This window comes from Ooceraea biroi, chromosome 12, assembly GCF_003672135.1.
Source record: "Ooceraea biroi isolate clonal line C1 chromosome 12, Obir_v5.4, whole genome shotgun sequence".
Classification (NCBI taxonomy): domain Eukaryota; kingdom Metazoa; phylum Arthropoda; class Insecta; order Hymenoptera; family Formicidae; genus Ooceraea; species Ooceraea biroi.
Genome location: NC_039517.1, coordinates 9,031,400 through 9,046,982, shown reverse-complemented (window position 1 = coordinate 9,046,982; position 15,583 = coordinate 9,031,400). Strand labels below are relative to the sequence as shown.

Below are 15,583 nucleotides of genomic sequence, written 5' to 3'. Positions count from 1 at the left end.
TATAGTATAATAAATTCAGTTTGCGTATTATAGATACATTTTCGTGTAAATACTAATTATTCGTGAATGGTCGAAGGACGAGCGGATTCGAGGAAAATTGTATTGTAATGATTTTAAAGCCAAGGCTGCGTTCACGCATTGGGCACTAAAAGTCTATAGTTCACGTGACATGTAATCGGGGCCATCCATCATGCAAGATGGATGGCAAAAGCTATTTATTGCTTGAAAATTTTTCTGTTTCGTGGTGAATTTGTATTATTATTACAAGAAGAAAATGCGATCTGTGATATTTGTATTTTTCTTGTTAGTGTGTATGTCGAAGCATGGTTTTGCGCTTTCTGCTGCCAAAGCACCGTATCTGGATTACAGGATTCTTTCACAACTTTTTGAATATCAAGCTATCGATCGTGATATCTCTCGTGCTGCTTTACAAAAACTAAGCAATCATTTATGGTATCTGAGCCCTGAACATGTCGCATTAGCTTTCTTTGATCCAAATTTATCATTTGAATCGAAAATGAAAATGGTCAATGCTTTGAATCGCGAAACAGAATCATCAAACGAAAATGAGAAACGAATACAAGTACAAATTGATAAAATCCCAGAAATTATTAACAACGGAATTGAACAATTCGTTTCCACCGAAACTAGAGGATTTTTCGAAAGATTTAACTTGAATGCTGAATTTCTTAAAACAGAATCGTTGACGTAGCATAAAAATGAAAGTTTTGTAGGTCTCGAATTAGTAAATAGATTGAAAGTTGTAAATGATTCGGCTGAGAGAGGGATCAAGCTTATGGAAGATTATAATAAATTATTTACGAAAAACGAGCAACAGAAACAGTATATGCTTCAGATTGTAAGTGATTATCGCCGAAAGTTTCCAGGTTATAAAAAGAGACTTTATCTCAGCGTCAAGATTTGTAGTAAAAAGAAGTGATTTTCACATTTTTCTCGGAGATCGTTAGTCGTACTTTGTATAATGCATTTTTGCATATAATTAATAGTTTGTAAGATAAACAAATAAAATTGATTTTTTCTGTGATTTTATGATTTTTTCGATTTTCAAGGTCCCAGGGGCACCCTTTATCCGATTGAGCTGAAATTTTACACAGATTATTTTTTCATAAAATGGAACCAACCTGGGGGGTAGCGCAAAGAAAATTCAAACTTTGAAAATAAGAGCCACCCTAGTGCTATGCATATAAGAGAAACATAGGGATCAGCGTGGATTAAGCTTAAGCCATTTTAACGTAATGCTTGGAGCTGAAAGGGGATTTTCGCGACGAGAGATTCGAGTGTTCTTCTAGTAGACCCAGCACGCGATGTATCTTCGCATTTCAATAAACTTGAGTGGAACGAGGCTTAACACCGAGGAACACCATCTTTAGGGTGAAGGAAACCTGCCAGGGCGATCTCCATTCAAGGATGAAACGCGTAATGGGCCGTTAAGATCACAGCTAGAGATTCTAGAGAGTAGCTAAACTCGAGCTAACCGGCCGACCGGCTTGCGAGTGCGTTATAATCTCGAAGCGAGTCTCCTAAGTATCCGCTCGCAAGAGATCGCCAAGATCCACTAGGGCTTGGATTAATCGATTTATGGATTCAACCTAGCGCCTCGCGGACGAATGCGCTCTCGCGCGATAGCGAGGAAGCTGGCGAGCGGGAGGCCGCCGATTTATGCACGCTTCTCTCGGATTCCCATCCCATGGCTGCGGGCGATAATGCAAGCGAAGCGTTACACGCTCGACCTTAGAGCCGCTCACTCTCTCGCGGCCTAATCTCGCCGGCAACCTTCGGCGAAATCTAATCAGCAAGAACTTTTCCAGTTTGCGATGCCACGCGAGCCGAGGCCGCGCGCAAGGATTACCACCTCTCGCGAAGGAGAACAATAGCGGTAATCCGACGTGACCGAGACAACCGAAGAGTGAAGAGTATCCTGACAGCAGGATCATCGACATTCCCGTTCGCCGGCGAAAGCTGCGAGTCGTAACGACTTAATAAGAGCGTTCGCGCGCTTCGTAAATTGCACGAGTTGCTAATTTCGTTAAACTCCGAAACGTTTTCGGGCCTGTTCTCGGGTTTTATTCTCGTCACGTTCCACAATGACGAGACTGCGTCCTCGTCGGATAATAGAAACGGCAGAAGTATCGATGAGCAGTAGTCGCGAATGACAACTTGTGCAGATATGAAAGGTGTAATCATCCAACTTCTGTCTGAAGAGAAAGCGCAATTCAGACGAAAGACGTATGCCATGTATCGAGGAAATAATATATGTTTGCAACGTAATTCATAAATAATAAATTGCAATTCAAACACATTTATCTGTACAAGAAATCAAAGTTTCCCATAATTTTCCTACATTACGCTGAAAAATACGCTTTCCATCGATTGTACCAAGACGGGATTATACCTTTATTCTCGCAGATTGAACCGCAGACTGGGCTTCCAAGAAATCCGCTAGCGTTCCCGAAGGGTGAATCCGATGTTTGACACGAAACCAGACGAGCGTTAGCGGAGCACGAAGAAGAAGCTGGTTGGGCTCGTTGGAATCGTGGCGGGATTAAACGGGCAAATTACGGGTTTGCGGCGGACAGGAGGAGCAGGAGGACGAGAGGGAAGGAAAAAAAGGAGAGAAGCAGAGAGAAGAAGAAGCTCGTACGACGAAAATAAAGAAAGCGGAGGACAAGACGTCCGCCAGCGAATTCCATGGGAATACGCGGACGGGAAGGGGGCCCCGGCGAATTTATCGCATACTCGGGACCCCGGTGTAATTATCCTCGTGCCGAAATCCTCGAGCGCGTGTCCCCGCGTGGCTTCGGAGCACTGCAACCCGATCACGGATAAATTCTCTCAAATAAGGGCCAACAACAAGGACTCGTTCCTTTCGTGGTGAACGAGGAGTTCCCGCTGATAACTGGACTCGCCATAAGAGATACCTGATGCATCCTCGCGAAAAATACACTGACTAATCGATCCGTAAACATCCGAAGAGCAACGCCGAATGTTATCTCAGAAAGAATCCTCGCGCGAAATCCAGTCCAATTAACTTGGGTAGAAACTTGGGTAGCCACGTGGAGGCTTTTTCGGAATTCGGCATTTCGTAATATTCGGGGGAGAGGTGCACTCCTCATCCGCAGCAAGCCCAAACTTACAAAAGACAGAATCGCCGCATTCCACGGGGGGCTAAATATACCCGGGGCACGCGTAGTTTTGTCGCGCGCGGAATCTCGCGGTCAGTGAGAGCGCGAACCCGAACTCCCGGCTACAACTAGCGCGTGTCCGCCGTTTATCTGCGCGACATCGCGTGTGGATTAACCGGACATCAAATGGGAAATCGTGCCGCAACCGCAAATTAACTACTGACTAACAACGACACGATGTATGTTCTTTGTAAACCAGAGGTTCCCCGATTAGCGAATGCATTCTGAGACCGAATTTTAACAGATAAAGTACAGAGATCGAAAGTTCGTAAAATTCTTCTAAGAATGAATTGTTAAAAGTAGCGTTGCATTAAAATTCTATTAAAATACATGAATATATAACATGAATATATAATATATTTAAAAAAATAAGTGAAAGTAAATTTAATAAATCAGCGATATAAAAGTGAAGACGATTCGTTGATCCTGTAAGGTGCAAGTTTTTATTATTAAGACATAAAGATTTTTGGAAATAATTGAACAATATTTAGGAAGAAACTTTGGGAACCTCTATGCGCGATGGCAAATGTCGAGTGCACTCGAGTGACGAGGAACATGAGAACGCGTCGCTATTTCCATAATGAAAAGGTCCGTCCGTTAACCGCTGTTAACCCTTGGCCGGCGAGAGCATGCGTGAAATTATGCTCGCAGTTTCTTCCTAGGACTATGTACCGGTTTGCAGAATCAACGCGACCGCATTTCGATACGCATTTCGTTGGCAAAGCAGTTGATTATGCCGTTGCCTCTCACATCGCACTCTCGCAAAAGGCAGGTATATCAGACGTAAACACTTCAACGACTTCAAAGATATATATCATAATACGAAGAGCAAATATGTACACTGAGGTATTTCTATATCTAACAAATCTACATGCAATCGGCGGATGCATATCAAAGTTTCTTGTCAGTCCGATATATTTTGAGATTTTTATAAATTTCATATTTTCCGCGTAGACATTTCTCGCGATACTTAGTCTTATCCAGAAAAATTTAAATCGGGAGAGTGACACAAAGAACAAGAGTGACGTTCGCTGGAGATGCATCGAGCATACAGAGAGCAGAAGCAGACTGGCGGAGAAGCCGTTTGGCAAGATCGTTATCGCCCGCAAATCGTCATCGCGCTAGCGAACTCTAGCTACCGGACTCGTTACATAGCGTTTTTCTCGATGGCGGCGTGCACTTTCACGATAATGCGATATCTCGATCACGGTCACTCGCTATGATTTATCGCGGGAGTGCGACAACTCGTCTCGATTCCACGTGGAGTTAAGCAGATCGCTGGGCAAACACGGGATCCACCGTCTATGAGACGACTGTTAAAGGCGCTTGTCGCGATCAAAACGCGAGAACGAATCGCTCCGGAAGCGAATCTACGTCTCGGTATCTCCGATGCATAGCTAATACTCCTCACACGATGACAGAGAACACGGCGAGTTCCTTTTTCCCATGTAACGTCGCGACGTCGATCGCGAAGTTAACGAGCGAACCAAGTGCTTCGACAAGTTGTTGCTTGCATGTATTACGAGTCGAGTTTATTAATCTCCCGTGAGTTCGGTATGCCGTGAGTACATTAGAATATGAAAAATCGGTAATGAGAAGCTAACAGATCCAGACACGATCTAAAGTGAAATTTGTGGATAAAAAACCACGATCTCAATTTTTCACAGGCTTTCCATATCTCTTTATAATTCTGTTACATGATTTCTTCGTTGTTTCAAATAATTCGGTCACTCAGAATTTGTTAATCTTCTTCCAAAAATGTATTAAGCACAGAATTATCGAGCCGCATGTAGAAAAGGTCAGGGTCGCGAAATCAGAAGTATCTTCATAGCCTCTCGTTATTCTTTATCAGTTTTATTAGAATACCTGCGACTGTGCGAAAGGACGATCGAGTTTCTCGCCTGGTCACGTGCCCTGAAATAGGTGGATGGCAAGCTTCGGCACATAAAAGCGAGAATTACGCACATGGCTCCGACCAGGCTACCGATTCGTAACGAATGTCGAGAACGAAACCTCGCGGAAAAGCGCAACGCGTGTCGCGCGCGTCGACTCCAGCTATTTTCGCGCTTGGGCTTTCCAGAACGCCCAGCGGTTCACCACGACTGCATTCCGCTCGCGCGTACGCTCCACGGTACGTTTAATACTTTCCTTCGGACAATAGCACCGTGCCGTGCCTGGTGCTTGGAGCTATGAATGTCTTCGCAGACTACCAAGCTGCGAGATGATATTTTTGATTTAAAAATGCTGAACAGACGTTTAATATTGTTCTGCATACAATGCAGCGCACGATTCTGCTACAAGACTTCCGCATCATCGTTCTATGATAACTCGTAAATTAAATTTCGATGATGTCAAACTAATGATATGAAATGTCTTTAAATCTGAACTTCGCACAAATCTCTGATATCGGTAAAATTTCTTATTTCAACAGCATCGTGTAATATTGTGAAGAGAGAAACCGTTTTTCTGCTCGAGTATAAATTTAGCAGCCTTCGACTCGCTCTCGTAACTCTCTCTCTCTCTCTCGCGACTCTCGCTCGGAAATTTGCTAGCTATCTTCAGGGGCGATGCTGAACGCGACGTCTCAAGGTTCCAGAGTAATAAGAGTAAGTTCAAGGCAAGTTACGAAAGCGGAAATACGTTGGTGAGCATCAGGAATGGTAAGGAGCTGGCATGGATCGCGCGAAAGAAGGAGCGAGCGAATGGAGCGCACTTTGCGCACGATATTGCGGTACAAAACCTCAGTTAAATCTGGATATAATCTCCGATTTCGTATCGATAAATTGTGATAAGAAAATTTGCTCCAGCGCGAGAGATAGACGGAATCGAGGTCGTGAGAAAGTGTTATCAGTTTTCTCGGACAAATGTACGAAAAGATGCTGGTAACTCGAGACTAACGTCCACGAATAATCATGATGTTGTTTCACATTTACAAGATCGATAGCGGGATTAGGAACAGCGCGAGAGATATCGCGCGGAGGCTGGCCTCAAGTCCAGATTATTATCTATACATATGTGCATTATCACCTGTAAAAGACGTTAAAGACGATTGGCGAATCTATCTGTACATATGGGATGCTGCATTGACGGCCCCGCAACGAATGCGCAAAAAGCGGCGTGCTTTCGCCTCATGAGATGCATCGGCCTGTGAGGCTGCACCTCGCAATCTTTTAATATTAGCCGAGAGGCGATAACCATACGTTATACACGCGGATGTGCGTTTCGAAAAGGTCACGCAAGGCAGGTTTCATTTAGCCGTCGAACTGCGAATTCCATACGGCTCGATATTAATTCTCGTCGATCGTTTTAAATACCAAAGGGCGTCGCCGGCATTTTCTGTGCGTACGTTCTGCATCTCCGCAGGAAATTTCAAGAATTCGTAGATTTCCCAATCGAATCTGCACAAATCGGCAGTAAAAAATAGTGAGCTGTCAAAATTCTCAAGCAAAGATAAAAATTCGGCTCTGAATTTAAAATAGTCGAAACAATCCTGAGCATATCAGTAGCAAACCTCAGACGCTCCGCACTCTTAATGGAACAACAGATTTCGTCAAAGATCTCCAAACCGCAAAAACGATATCTAGAATTCGTTACCGAGCATTACACTTGTTACGAAACGATAAAATCACGCGACACGCTATTGTCAATTACGAGCGAAGAGGGGAGACGCGTAAATAGCGAAGTGTAAATAGCCGCATGCAACGACACAACCGAAAGTGGTAAATCGATATAACGGCGGACAGGTACGTTTCACTAATGGACTCGTTTGCGCAAGAAAATTACGGTTTGTCAGGGCACGGGGCATCGCAACAGTGGCGGGCTATTTCGAGCTTCTGCTCGTAAAAACCATGTCGAAACCGAGTAGCCACCATCGCCGATGTCGGGATTCCCCGTGTCTGCAAACGAGCTGTTTCCACGCTCGCAGCTGGGTTATTGCACGAGCAAGTGCAATAAGCCCATCGATCCCGACAAAGCAAACCGATACTTGGACTACAGACGCGAAACCGGCAGCAGATCCGAGCGTATTGCTCGCGATGATCAAAGGAGGACAATGATTACAGCGGCACCGGAATTGATGGGAGAGATACCTTTGACCTCGAGGATTTTCGCATGCGGAATGCGACCGCAGACATAGACGTAGCTCGCGGCCGTGGAAAATGGATAATTAGGTGCAACCAGCGCGGTGAACTTGCCACGAGAAGGAGAGATACCTACTTGGAGACTTGATCTCGGGTTCTTTCGAATCGCGATAGGCGTGGTCGCGAGTGTGACAAATTGATAATTACACGACGCACAATGTGCTCGGCAAAGTCGCCAGGAAAGGCACCTCTCCGTCTCAGTTTCGAATCGATGTAACCTGCTCGGAAAAGAGAAACTTCGTGGAAGAGTAGGCAGAACTTTTTTCCGAATCGCATACGGGATATTGACAGTGACAGACATCTGTTAAGCATGGATAATCGATAATTGCAATGCATAATGTACCCATTAAAGTTGACACTAATATCTCATTAACATCTTATGATTTCGATTTAACGCTATTCGCGTTTTGTACGTGCGTTTTGCTGTCGTAAATTAATTTACAAGACCGCATGACAATCGGAAATACCCGAGTATGACGAATCGGCATGCTTGCGCGCATATAACAGCGAAATTCCACTGGACAAGCTGCGCGTTATATTAAAACCACCGTGCCTTTGGCGCGATATCTTTGCGTTTTACGGTACTCGGGATCGTTGAATAAATTTCTGCGTTATTACTCCGTTTCACGAAATAAAACATAGACCAAACGGTATGCGCACCTTAGCGGTCACGCTGCTCGGTTGCCGTTTTGATGAATGCAACTGAAGGCGCGACTTAAGCGCGAAGTATCGCTCATTAGAAAACGCGATTCACCACAACGACGGGAATATTTTAATGTCATCATTTTTTCCCGTATTATAATCGCGAAAGTAGCCAGTTAGAATGCGCGAGACTTCGCAAATTAGATGTATACTTTGTATCGCAAACGGGATTCTTAATCTCCTCGGGATCAAGCAAGATCGAGTAAGATGCAGCTCATGCACTCGGCTCGGCTGGACCAAGATAAAGTTTCGATAAAATCCACCGAGCCGCGGCAGCGAATCGCGAAAGCGCAATCATAAGTTTCGGAGACAATAAAGACGCACGCGAAAGTAATAACGGCGCGAAATTAATGTCGTAGATCATATCGAAACAGGATTGCCGTCGAAACGCACATGCCTCCATTTACATCCTCGTACGATTACGATCCCTCGAAGTAACGTTCTTTATACGTTATAAACAGCTTTATACATTATGAAAGCGGACTCACTGAATAGAGGATTCCTCCGAGTTACGGTACAGTAAACGCTAGAAAAACGTTAGAATTATGATTTTAGCGAGTTTTAAATTTATCCAACATCTCCACGTACTAAATGAAGATATCGCTCTTCCGACCCCGGCGAGCGATAATCCGTTTAAAGTACCGAGCGAAATGAGGACAGCGTCGTTTCAGCCCACAAGTGGCGTAGTTCTGTCTTGATCTACTCGCGCGGCATTCATTATTAACGCTTGCTCAACAGCTTCCGGCGAAGTTCTCCGGCGCGTCACGTAGCAACGATATAGCGACAGCGTGGCAGACCTCGTCAGGTGGCATTCGGGCACCTGCGAGATCGGATAACCGGTCTACGACAGGTACGGGAACTTACCGAGAGATTCGTCGCAAATTATCACAAGAAAATCTCTGTTTTGCATCATTTCCAAAAAACAATCGAAAAAATGTAGACACAATGAAACGAGAAATGAAAAATATAATCGCGCACTTCCCACTTATCAACGTATCACTTCACTTTTCACACTGGTTTCCACCTCTCTTTTATATATCTCACTTCTAGATGATCAAAAGTTTTTTTCAAAAGCCAGTGATAGCCTAATTTCTCTCGAGTTCGCTGACTGACAGCAATCTTGTTTGAGGTTTGATTTATGCCTGCGAGATGAGATTAATCTCGAAGCGTACGTTGGCGATCGCTTTGAAGGAGCCGCGATTCGGCGAAGAATGGCGGAAACGACGGGTTCGCGAGAAGCCTTCACCTCGGCCTTGAAGAGCGCCGACCGTCCTAGCAAAGGTGAACCGGATGGACGAGCGGAGTGCGTCGGACAGTGCGAGCTGTCCGCCCGGTTCGCCACATAAATATAATGCATGGTTTCCGCGCTTACGTAAGCCTTAACATTTTCTCATGGACACGTTATACGTCATCCATGCCATGATCTTGTCACTGTCTTCATCCGCTCACTTGATGCCGGGACACGTAGATGCGTAACGACATTAGCTCTCTCCTTCACCTAAGCGTAGAGAATTATCTCGCTTGAGTGACAAACGCTTTGCACTTTCACACGAAGGGATTTCAAGTATTCGGAAGGATAAGTATATGGATGTGAAATAATTTTCCTCGAGAATCTGCACTTCAATTTTAACAGAAAGAGAACAGTTTTAATACAAAGTAAATCAAATAAAGAATACGATTTAATAGATAAAGCACGTTAAAACAACATCACGATAATCAAAATTCGAGACATAAATCCATAATACATAGTGACGCAAAAATGCATGTGAAAATACTAAAACGCATCTCACAATATTGATATTCTAAAAACGATTTCTTTCTTAATGTGATCACAGCTAATTATGCGTCAATGGGCGTAATCACGCAACAAAAGAAGAGTCCATGAGACGAGCCAATTTCTAACGAACGTTAATCATGAGGATGATTCACGGAGATCAGCCGGCGACCTCCATTAAAGCGATTTCCATTAGAACGATCATGCAAACAGTCGTCACACTTTCTGCACACGCGTATCTCGTGCCGCGTGCAGTCCGTGCGGCGCGTTTTATTTCCAAAAACTCGAGCTCAATGGCATAATCAACCAAGTGCGACTTCGCGGCGCGCCTCGGTGCATGGGACCACCCGCGAACTGGATGGACAAGTCGAAGGGGAACTCGCATCCAACACGGTAATTAACAACGCGGTCATTCTTCTCAGGAAACACGACCTGGTTTGCACGAGAATTTCACAAGGCGCAATTTGTAACCCTCGTCGACTTACCGTGCAATTGATACGCGCATTGAATTCGCAAATCTATCATGCAGTGGAAGGAAATTAGAAAGGGAAATACATCATTCGCGTTCTGCGCCTGACGTTTTCTCTCATATGTTAATATTGGTGTAAAGAACGCTGGAAGAATTCACTGGAAGAAGTCGTAATCGATAATCGTTGATCATGCCGTCATGCAACTCATGCATCTCGCACTTTTCCGGCAGGTGGTTTCGTGAAGCGATCAAAGTACGCGATTACGACGATTTGTTCGGCGGAAATCTCCGCCGACGACGACGAGCGAAACCATTTCGCATCCCTGTCGTTTCCACGCGATAATAATCGATCGGCCGAGCACGTGTTCGCGCTAGTAACGAGTGAGGAAAGCACAAGGAACGACGTGATGCATCGCGCCTCTCGGCGGCAAATTGCGTCTTGCAACTTGTATCTTTTCTCACTATTGTGCGCGTCTTCCCACAGAGCGCAAGTGCAACCACGCTGAACGCGACGATATTATCCTCTACGTCTGGACGACACCTTTACGTCGGGTCTTCACTTTTCGCATGACGCAATCGGCGGTATAATCTCCCATCGGAAAATAACATTCCATTTTGCTTTCCACTGTGCTGGATTCGCTCAGAATCAAATTGATTTCTCTGGCAATGTTTCTCTCGAAAATATTCCTCCTGAAAAATTCCTTTTTAAACTGATATTCATGTTTGAAATAACGTCTTTCATTGATAGCTTCATTCGTATAGACTTCATTCGAGCATACAATTAATTTTTGTAATTCTTGGTGAAATATAGAAGCCATCGGCGTAATAGTAGAAGTATCGCGAAGGCAGTCACACCCAACCGGCTGAAGTGACGTTAAGTGGGCCTTCGCATTTAACATCATTGGCTTCCGCACGTCAGCGCGTTGGCCGGATAACTTGTTCGTTCCAGCCACTCCGTGCAGACTTATATCTATCATGTTTATGTAATCGCGTAATGAGACGTGGGCGAGGTCGTCTGTTCTGTTCTCGCCTGCTGCCGAAGCGATACTGCGAACTCGAAGAAGTTCATCAAGGTGAAAGGTGAGATGGCTAACATTCTCTACCGAGTAATTTATAATATTATAGGATTATAAATACACGGCTAAATAGCGACTAGACCGTTAGATATCCTAATCATGGGCCTTTGGAAGGAATTTCAAGTCAATTCGGATTCTAAATTTAATTCCATAGCTTGCACGAAAGCCGCGTTTTGGACGCGAATTTGTATTTAAAGGAAATCTTACAAAAAAAAATTATAAATTAGACCTTCGCTGTAAATTTCTATGTCTCTGCTACAGTTAAGATTCTGTTTCAATTTCTAGTCTTAAGACCAGAATCCAAATAGAGCTAAAGAAGTTGCCTGTATTGTTGACCCTTCAATAAAGGTCTTTCAAATCTAACTTAATTCCCAGTGAATCAAATGGACCAAAACCAGACAAAGCACGGACCCCAAGGTGAACAATCGCTAAGCACGACGAGACTGAACGAACGCCGTGATGAACAATTCGCACTCACGTACAAGACGTTCCGCGCGATTTCCTCATTTGTCGACGTTTGATCCGCTGTGACGATTGTGCAAGGGTTCGCTGCGAGAAGAAAGCCTCGAGGCAACGGGCGACAAGTACGTGGGTGGTTTTTGAGTGAGAGAAGACACGGCGGTTTCGCAAACAAAGGATAATTCTTTAGTGACGAGTGCGCGCGACTCTGTCAACTTCCTCTTCGGGCAGAACAGCCTCCCATTCCTTTGTCCTACGAGCGAGATCTTATTTCCGATCAAGCACTCGAGTGTGACAACTGCCAGGTAATTTTACGCAAAGAATAAGAAGGAAGAAAAAAAACAGGTACTTGCTGTGCAGGCACCGCTTGCCGAATAATTTTCAAGAGAAAAACGAGAAAATACCTTTTTCGTTTAATGAATAGGATGTATTCTCTCTTGAACTCGGAGCTATTTGCATTACACAACCGCATCGAGTTGCACGAGTGCGTTACATATCGACGAATGCATACCCTTCGGAATTATCTCGCCGCAATTAGAATTATGACCGACGATTTATCTTCGACCAACATCTCGTTCAGGAACGAATTACCGCGAACACATTCCGTGGTCGTTTATCACATCACCAAGAAATCTGTCGACCAAGCCTACGTGTATCAGTTTTCATTGGAGCGTCGGACCACTATATGCGAAATCCACTTTCCTGAAATTATGCCGCGCCCAATGCGGAAGTGACGCAGCGCTATCTATCATCGTCCGATAAAAATGCCGCTTGTTACACAAAGACCAATCGAACGAAAAATCACTCGAAAAATATTTCTCGAAAGCGTTTCTAACTCCAAAATTGATCGCCTAAAGAAAAATTCTAATAAGACGTATTTCTCTACGGAGTTTTGTAATTTCAATCGTTGAATGCTTTAGTAAGCATAATTTAATATAAAACCTTAAAGTCTGCCTGCGATAACAGTTTGTAAAATATTACGGAAACAATATTTTACAAACTACTTTTACATTTACATTTAAAATTCAAAGATAGACGAGAATCTTTCTAATCGTCTTTGAAACGGCATTATTCTTGATTTGACTTTCAGCACCCGTGTAATCAAGAACGGCTCGAGACGTATATAGAACACCACAACCGTGAGAACGATTAAAAGAAGTTCGTGAGCCAGCCGCAAATGAACTTGGCACGCAATTAAAGGAAAATTTAACGAGCCTTTTATCGTTATTCAGAGTTGCCGTAGAGAAAATTAGTCGGACACGCTCAAGGAAGCCCATCGTTTCCGCGAGGGCTTAATCTCTTCCTGCCACGAAATCGAAGAATTCGCCACGGCGATCTCATGTTCGCGGAACCGTTTTCCGCTCGCGTATGCGTTCCGCATGCGGCGAACGCGCGGGAGATGGAAGTCATTAGGAAATTAAACGTTCGACTCGCGGATATCTAACGAGGAGAGAAGCGGTTACGTTGCATGCGCGGATATCGTGGGCGGTGGACAGGCAAAAAGCATCGAACAGGAAACTCGCAGTCGGCATCGCAACGTTACACAGACACGCGCAGGCGTGATGTTACGTTGCATCAAAACGATATTTTCACGCGTACGTAAAAAGCGGTCGACAAGACGAGCTTCTTTCCACCAAGCGTGCACCGGGCAACGCGTGCTCGCGCGTGCGATGCCTCGCACCGTTGAATTATGCGTCGTTGAATTATGAATGGCGCGGAATAATGGAAATAATTAACGGCGTGGGGTTCCTCCCCTCTTGCCCCCGTGCTCTCCCATCCGTCCCCCGGATTCGCAAATGTTAATGAGCCGGCGAGACGGTTTGCTGCTCGCATTAATGCGCATCTCGCCGTCGAGAATCCTCCGACCACAAGACGCGCTCGTAACAAAGTCGTCTTCCGCAATTACCGTGGTCGAGCCTGCTATTTGCTTCCCCGCCAGGCGATTTCGCACGCCATGGCAGGGCGACGGGCCTGCGACCGACCGGGCGGTCCGGGACCAGCACGCGAAAGATGAATTTCGATTTCGCCGGGTCGGCGACGTGACGTTCGCCAGGGCGGACCAGGCAAATTAACGGTAAACGTAGCCCGTATTCTTCACGAGTTGCGGCCTACCAGGAATGCTTACGCGGAAATTGCACATTTAATATCTTCAGACGCTGAATTGCTCCAAACATTTGCAAGAAGAGTCACGACTATCACGACAGCCACCATCAGATATTGTATTTAAATATAATTTTTCAGTTGTTGCGAACAACAATATTCGCAAGATATGTTACACTCAAAAGTATCCCCGACGAGGTTTCAGGGTGCTTTCTCCTAAACTGCTGGAGGTAGCGCGAGCGCATAAAATCCATGGAAAGCTCCGACGTTATTATTGTTATACGAGATAATGCGTGGGCAGATCCGCGAGGAAGATTTGCGCAATTTACAGGTGAGGCGGGCGATTCGTGCGTATAAAGGGGCGTAAATCTGGCCGCGAGAAACAATCTCGATCGCGATAGCGGCGGCAAACTTTCCGCGGAGCCGTTTCCCCTGGCACGGATTCCTCGATCGGTCGATTGAGAAATGCACAATGCCACCTTCGCCGACCCACCTATCGTGGGAATCTATCATGCGGGTATCGAACCTGCCTGCTGCTGACCCGCACACCCGCGTCACTAATCTGCTCGCGCGTATTGAAGGCATGAAGACCTGAGACTTTTTAACCCCGCTTGCCGCGCTTCTTGCGACGTGCTTCTTACGCCGGATGATGAATCAGACGTCTGTTCGCCGAGCATTGAACGCTGAATAACTCATTCCACGTAAAAGTCGACGCGTACGTTGCGAGTCGCGAAGAATCCCGTTGCGCCGGCTGTGCTGCGCGATTTGCATTATCCCGCAACACGTTCCGGCGGCGTGCACTCGCCTGAACGCTCGCCTTATCTCGAATTTTTGCACGGACAATGATTACGTCGATGATGATTATTGCCGCGGTGACGTTCGGCCTATCGACGATGATAATTAAATCGCCGGGGGAACTGCCGATAAATCTCGCCGAACGCATTCAGGTCGCGGCAAATGTTTCAGGGGAAAAGAAAAACAACGCCGCAGATACCTACTTGTGCATATCGCGGTTCTCCCGACGTTATCTTAAACGAGCTCGATAAACGGTCGCGCGTGTCAATGGAATACCGTTGCAATTAATCCACACGACTCGGATTCGGACGGAGAACGGCCGACGTGTTAATTAATCCGAGGTTTTCACGCCGTTCTTGCGAACAAGAACGTTATTCCGTCGCGAAAGGAAGTGCAAACTCACCTTCGCGCAGAAGCAACAATGACGATTCAGCGTGCACGCGCGTACTACACATCGCGCGTCGCTTCAGGTATCAGTCGCATCTACCAGCACTTACCTGAAACAGAAAAATGACATGCAACGTTAATTTTACATGTATTCACATGAAAGACCGGAAGTGTCGGGGGAATATTATGTTTCCGATCAATTCCACAGTCTATTTTATCGCAGGTGCAGCTCTCTCTCTCTCTCTCTCTCTCATTTTCCTTATCATTAACGTCGCTTTTTTCCGCAGAATAGAAACCCGAAAGAAACCGACGCACGGGAAACGCACGACGGTAACGAAGCGTCGCCGCGAAACGCGCGCGATTAATGCATCCGCTGCGATTGATGGTCGGCGAGATATCGATCTGTGATATCCGCGACTTGCAACGGCGGAAGATAAATTCCGGAGTCACCACAAAGCAACCTCGAGTCGGCGATTATC

General features: G+C 45.4%; 1 protein-coding gene across 8 annotated transcripts in view; it reads right to left on the bottom strand.

Annotated features, from left to right (window-relative positions):
• The window catches only part of LOC105282229 (ensconsin), a 151,688-nt gene that overhangs the window by 122,278 nt on the left and 13,827 nt on the right, over nt 1-15,583 (bottom strand). The window contains exon 1 of one of the 8 annotated variants that reach the window (XM_026974246.1): nt 15,121-15,187. The exons of the other annotated variants lie outside the window; for them this stretch is intronic. Coding sequence (XP_026830047.1) covers nt 15,121-15,172 — 52 coding nt within the window. The 5' untranslated portion in view covers nt 15,173-15,187. Of the gene's footprint in view, nt 1-15,120; nt 15,188-15,583 lie in introns of those variants that run through there. 8 annotated transcript variants of the gene reach the window in all.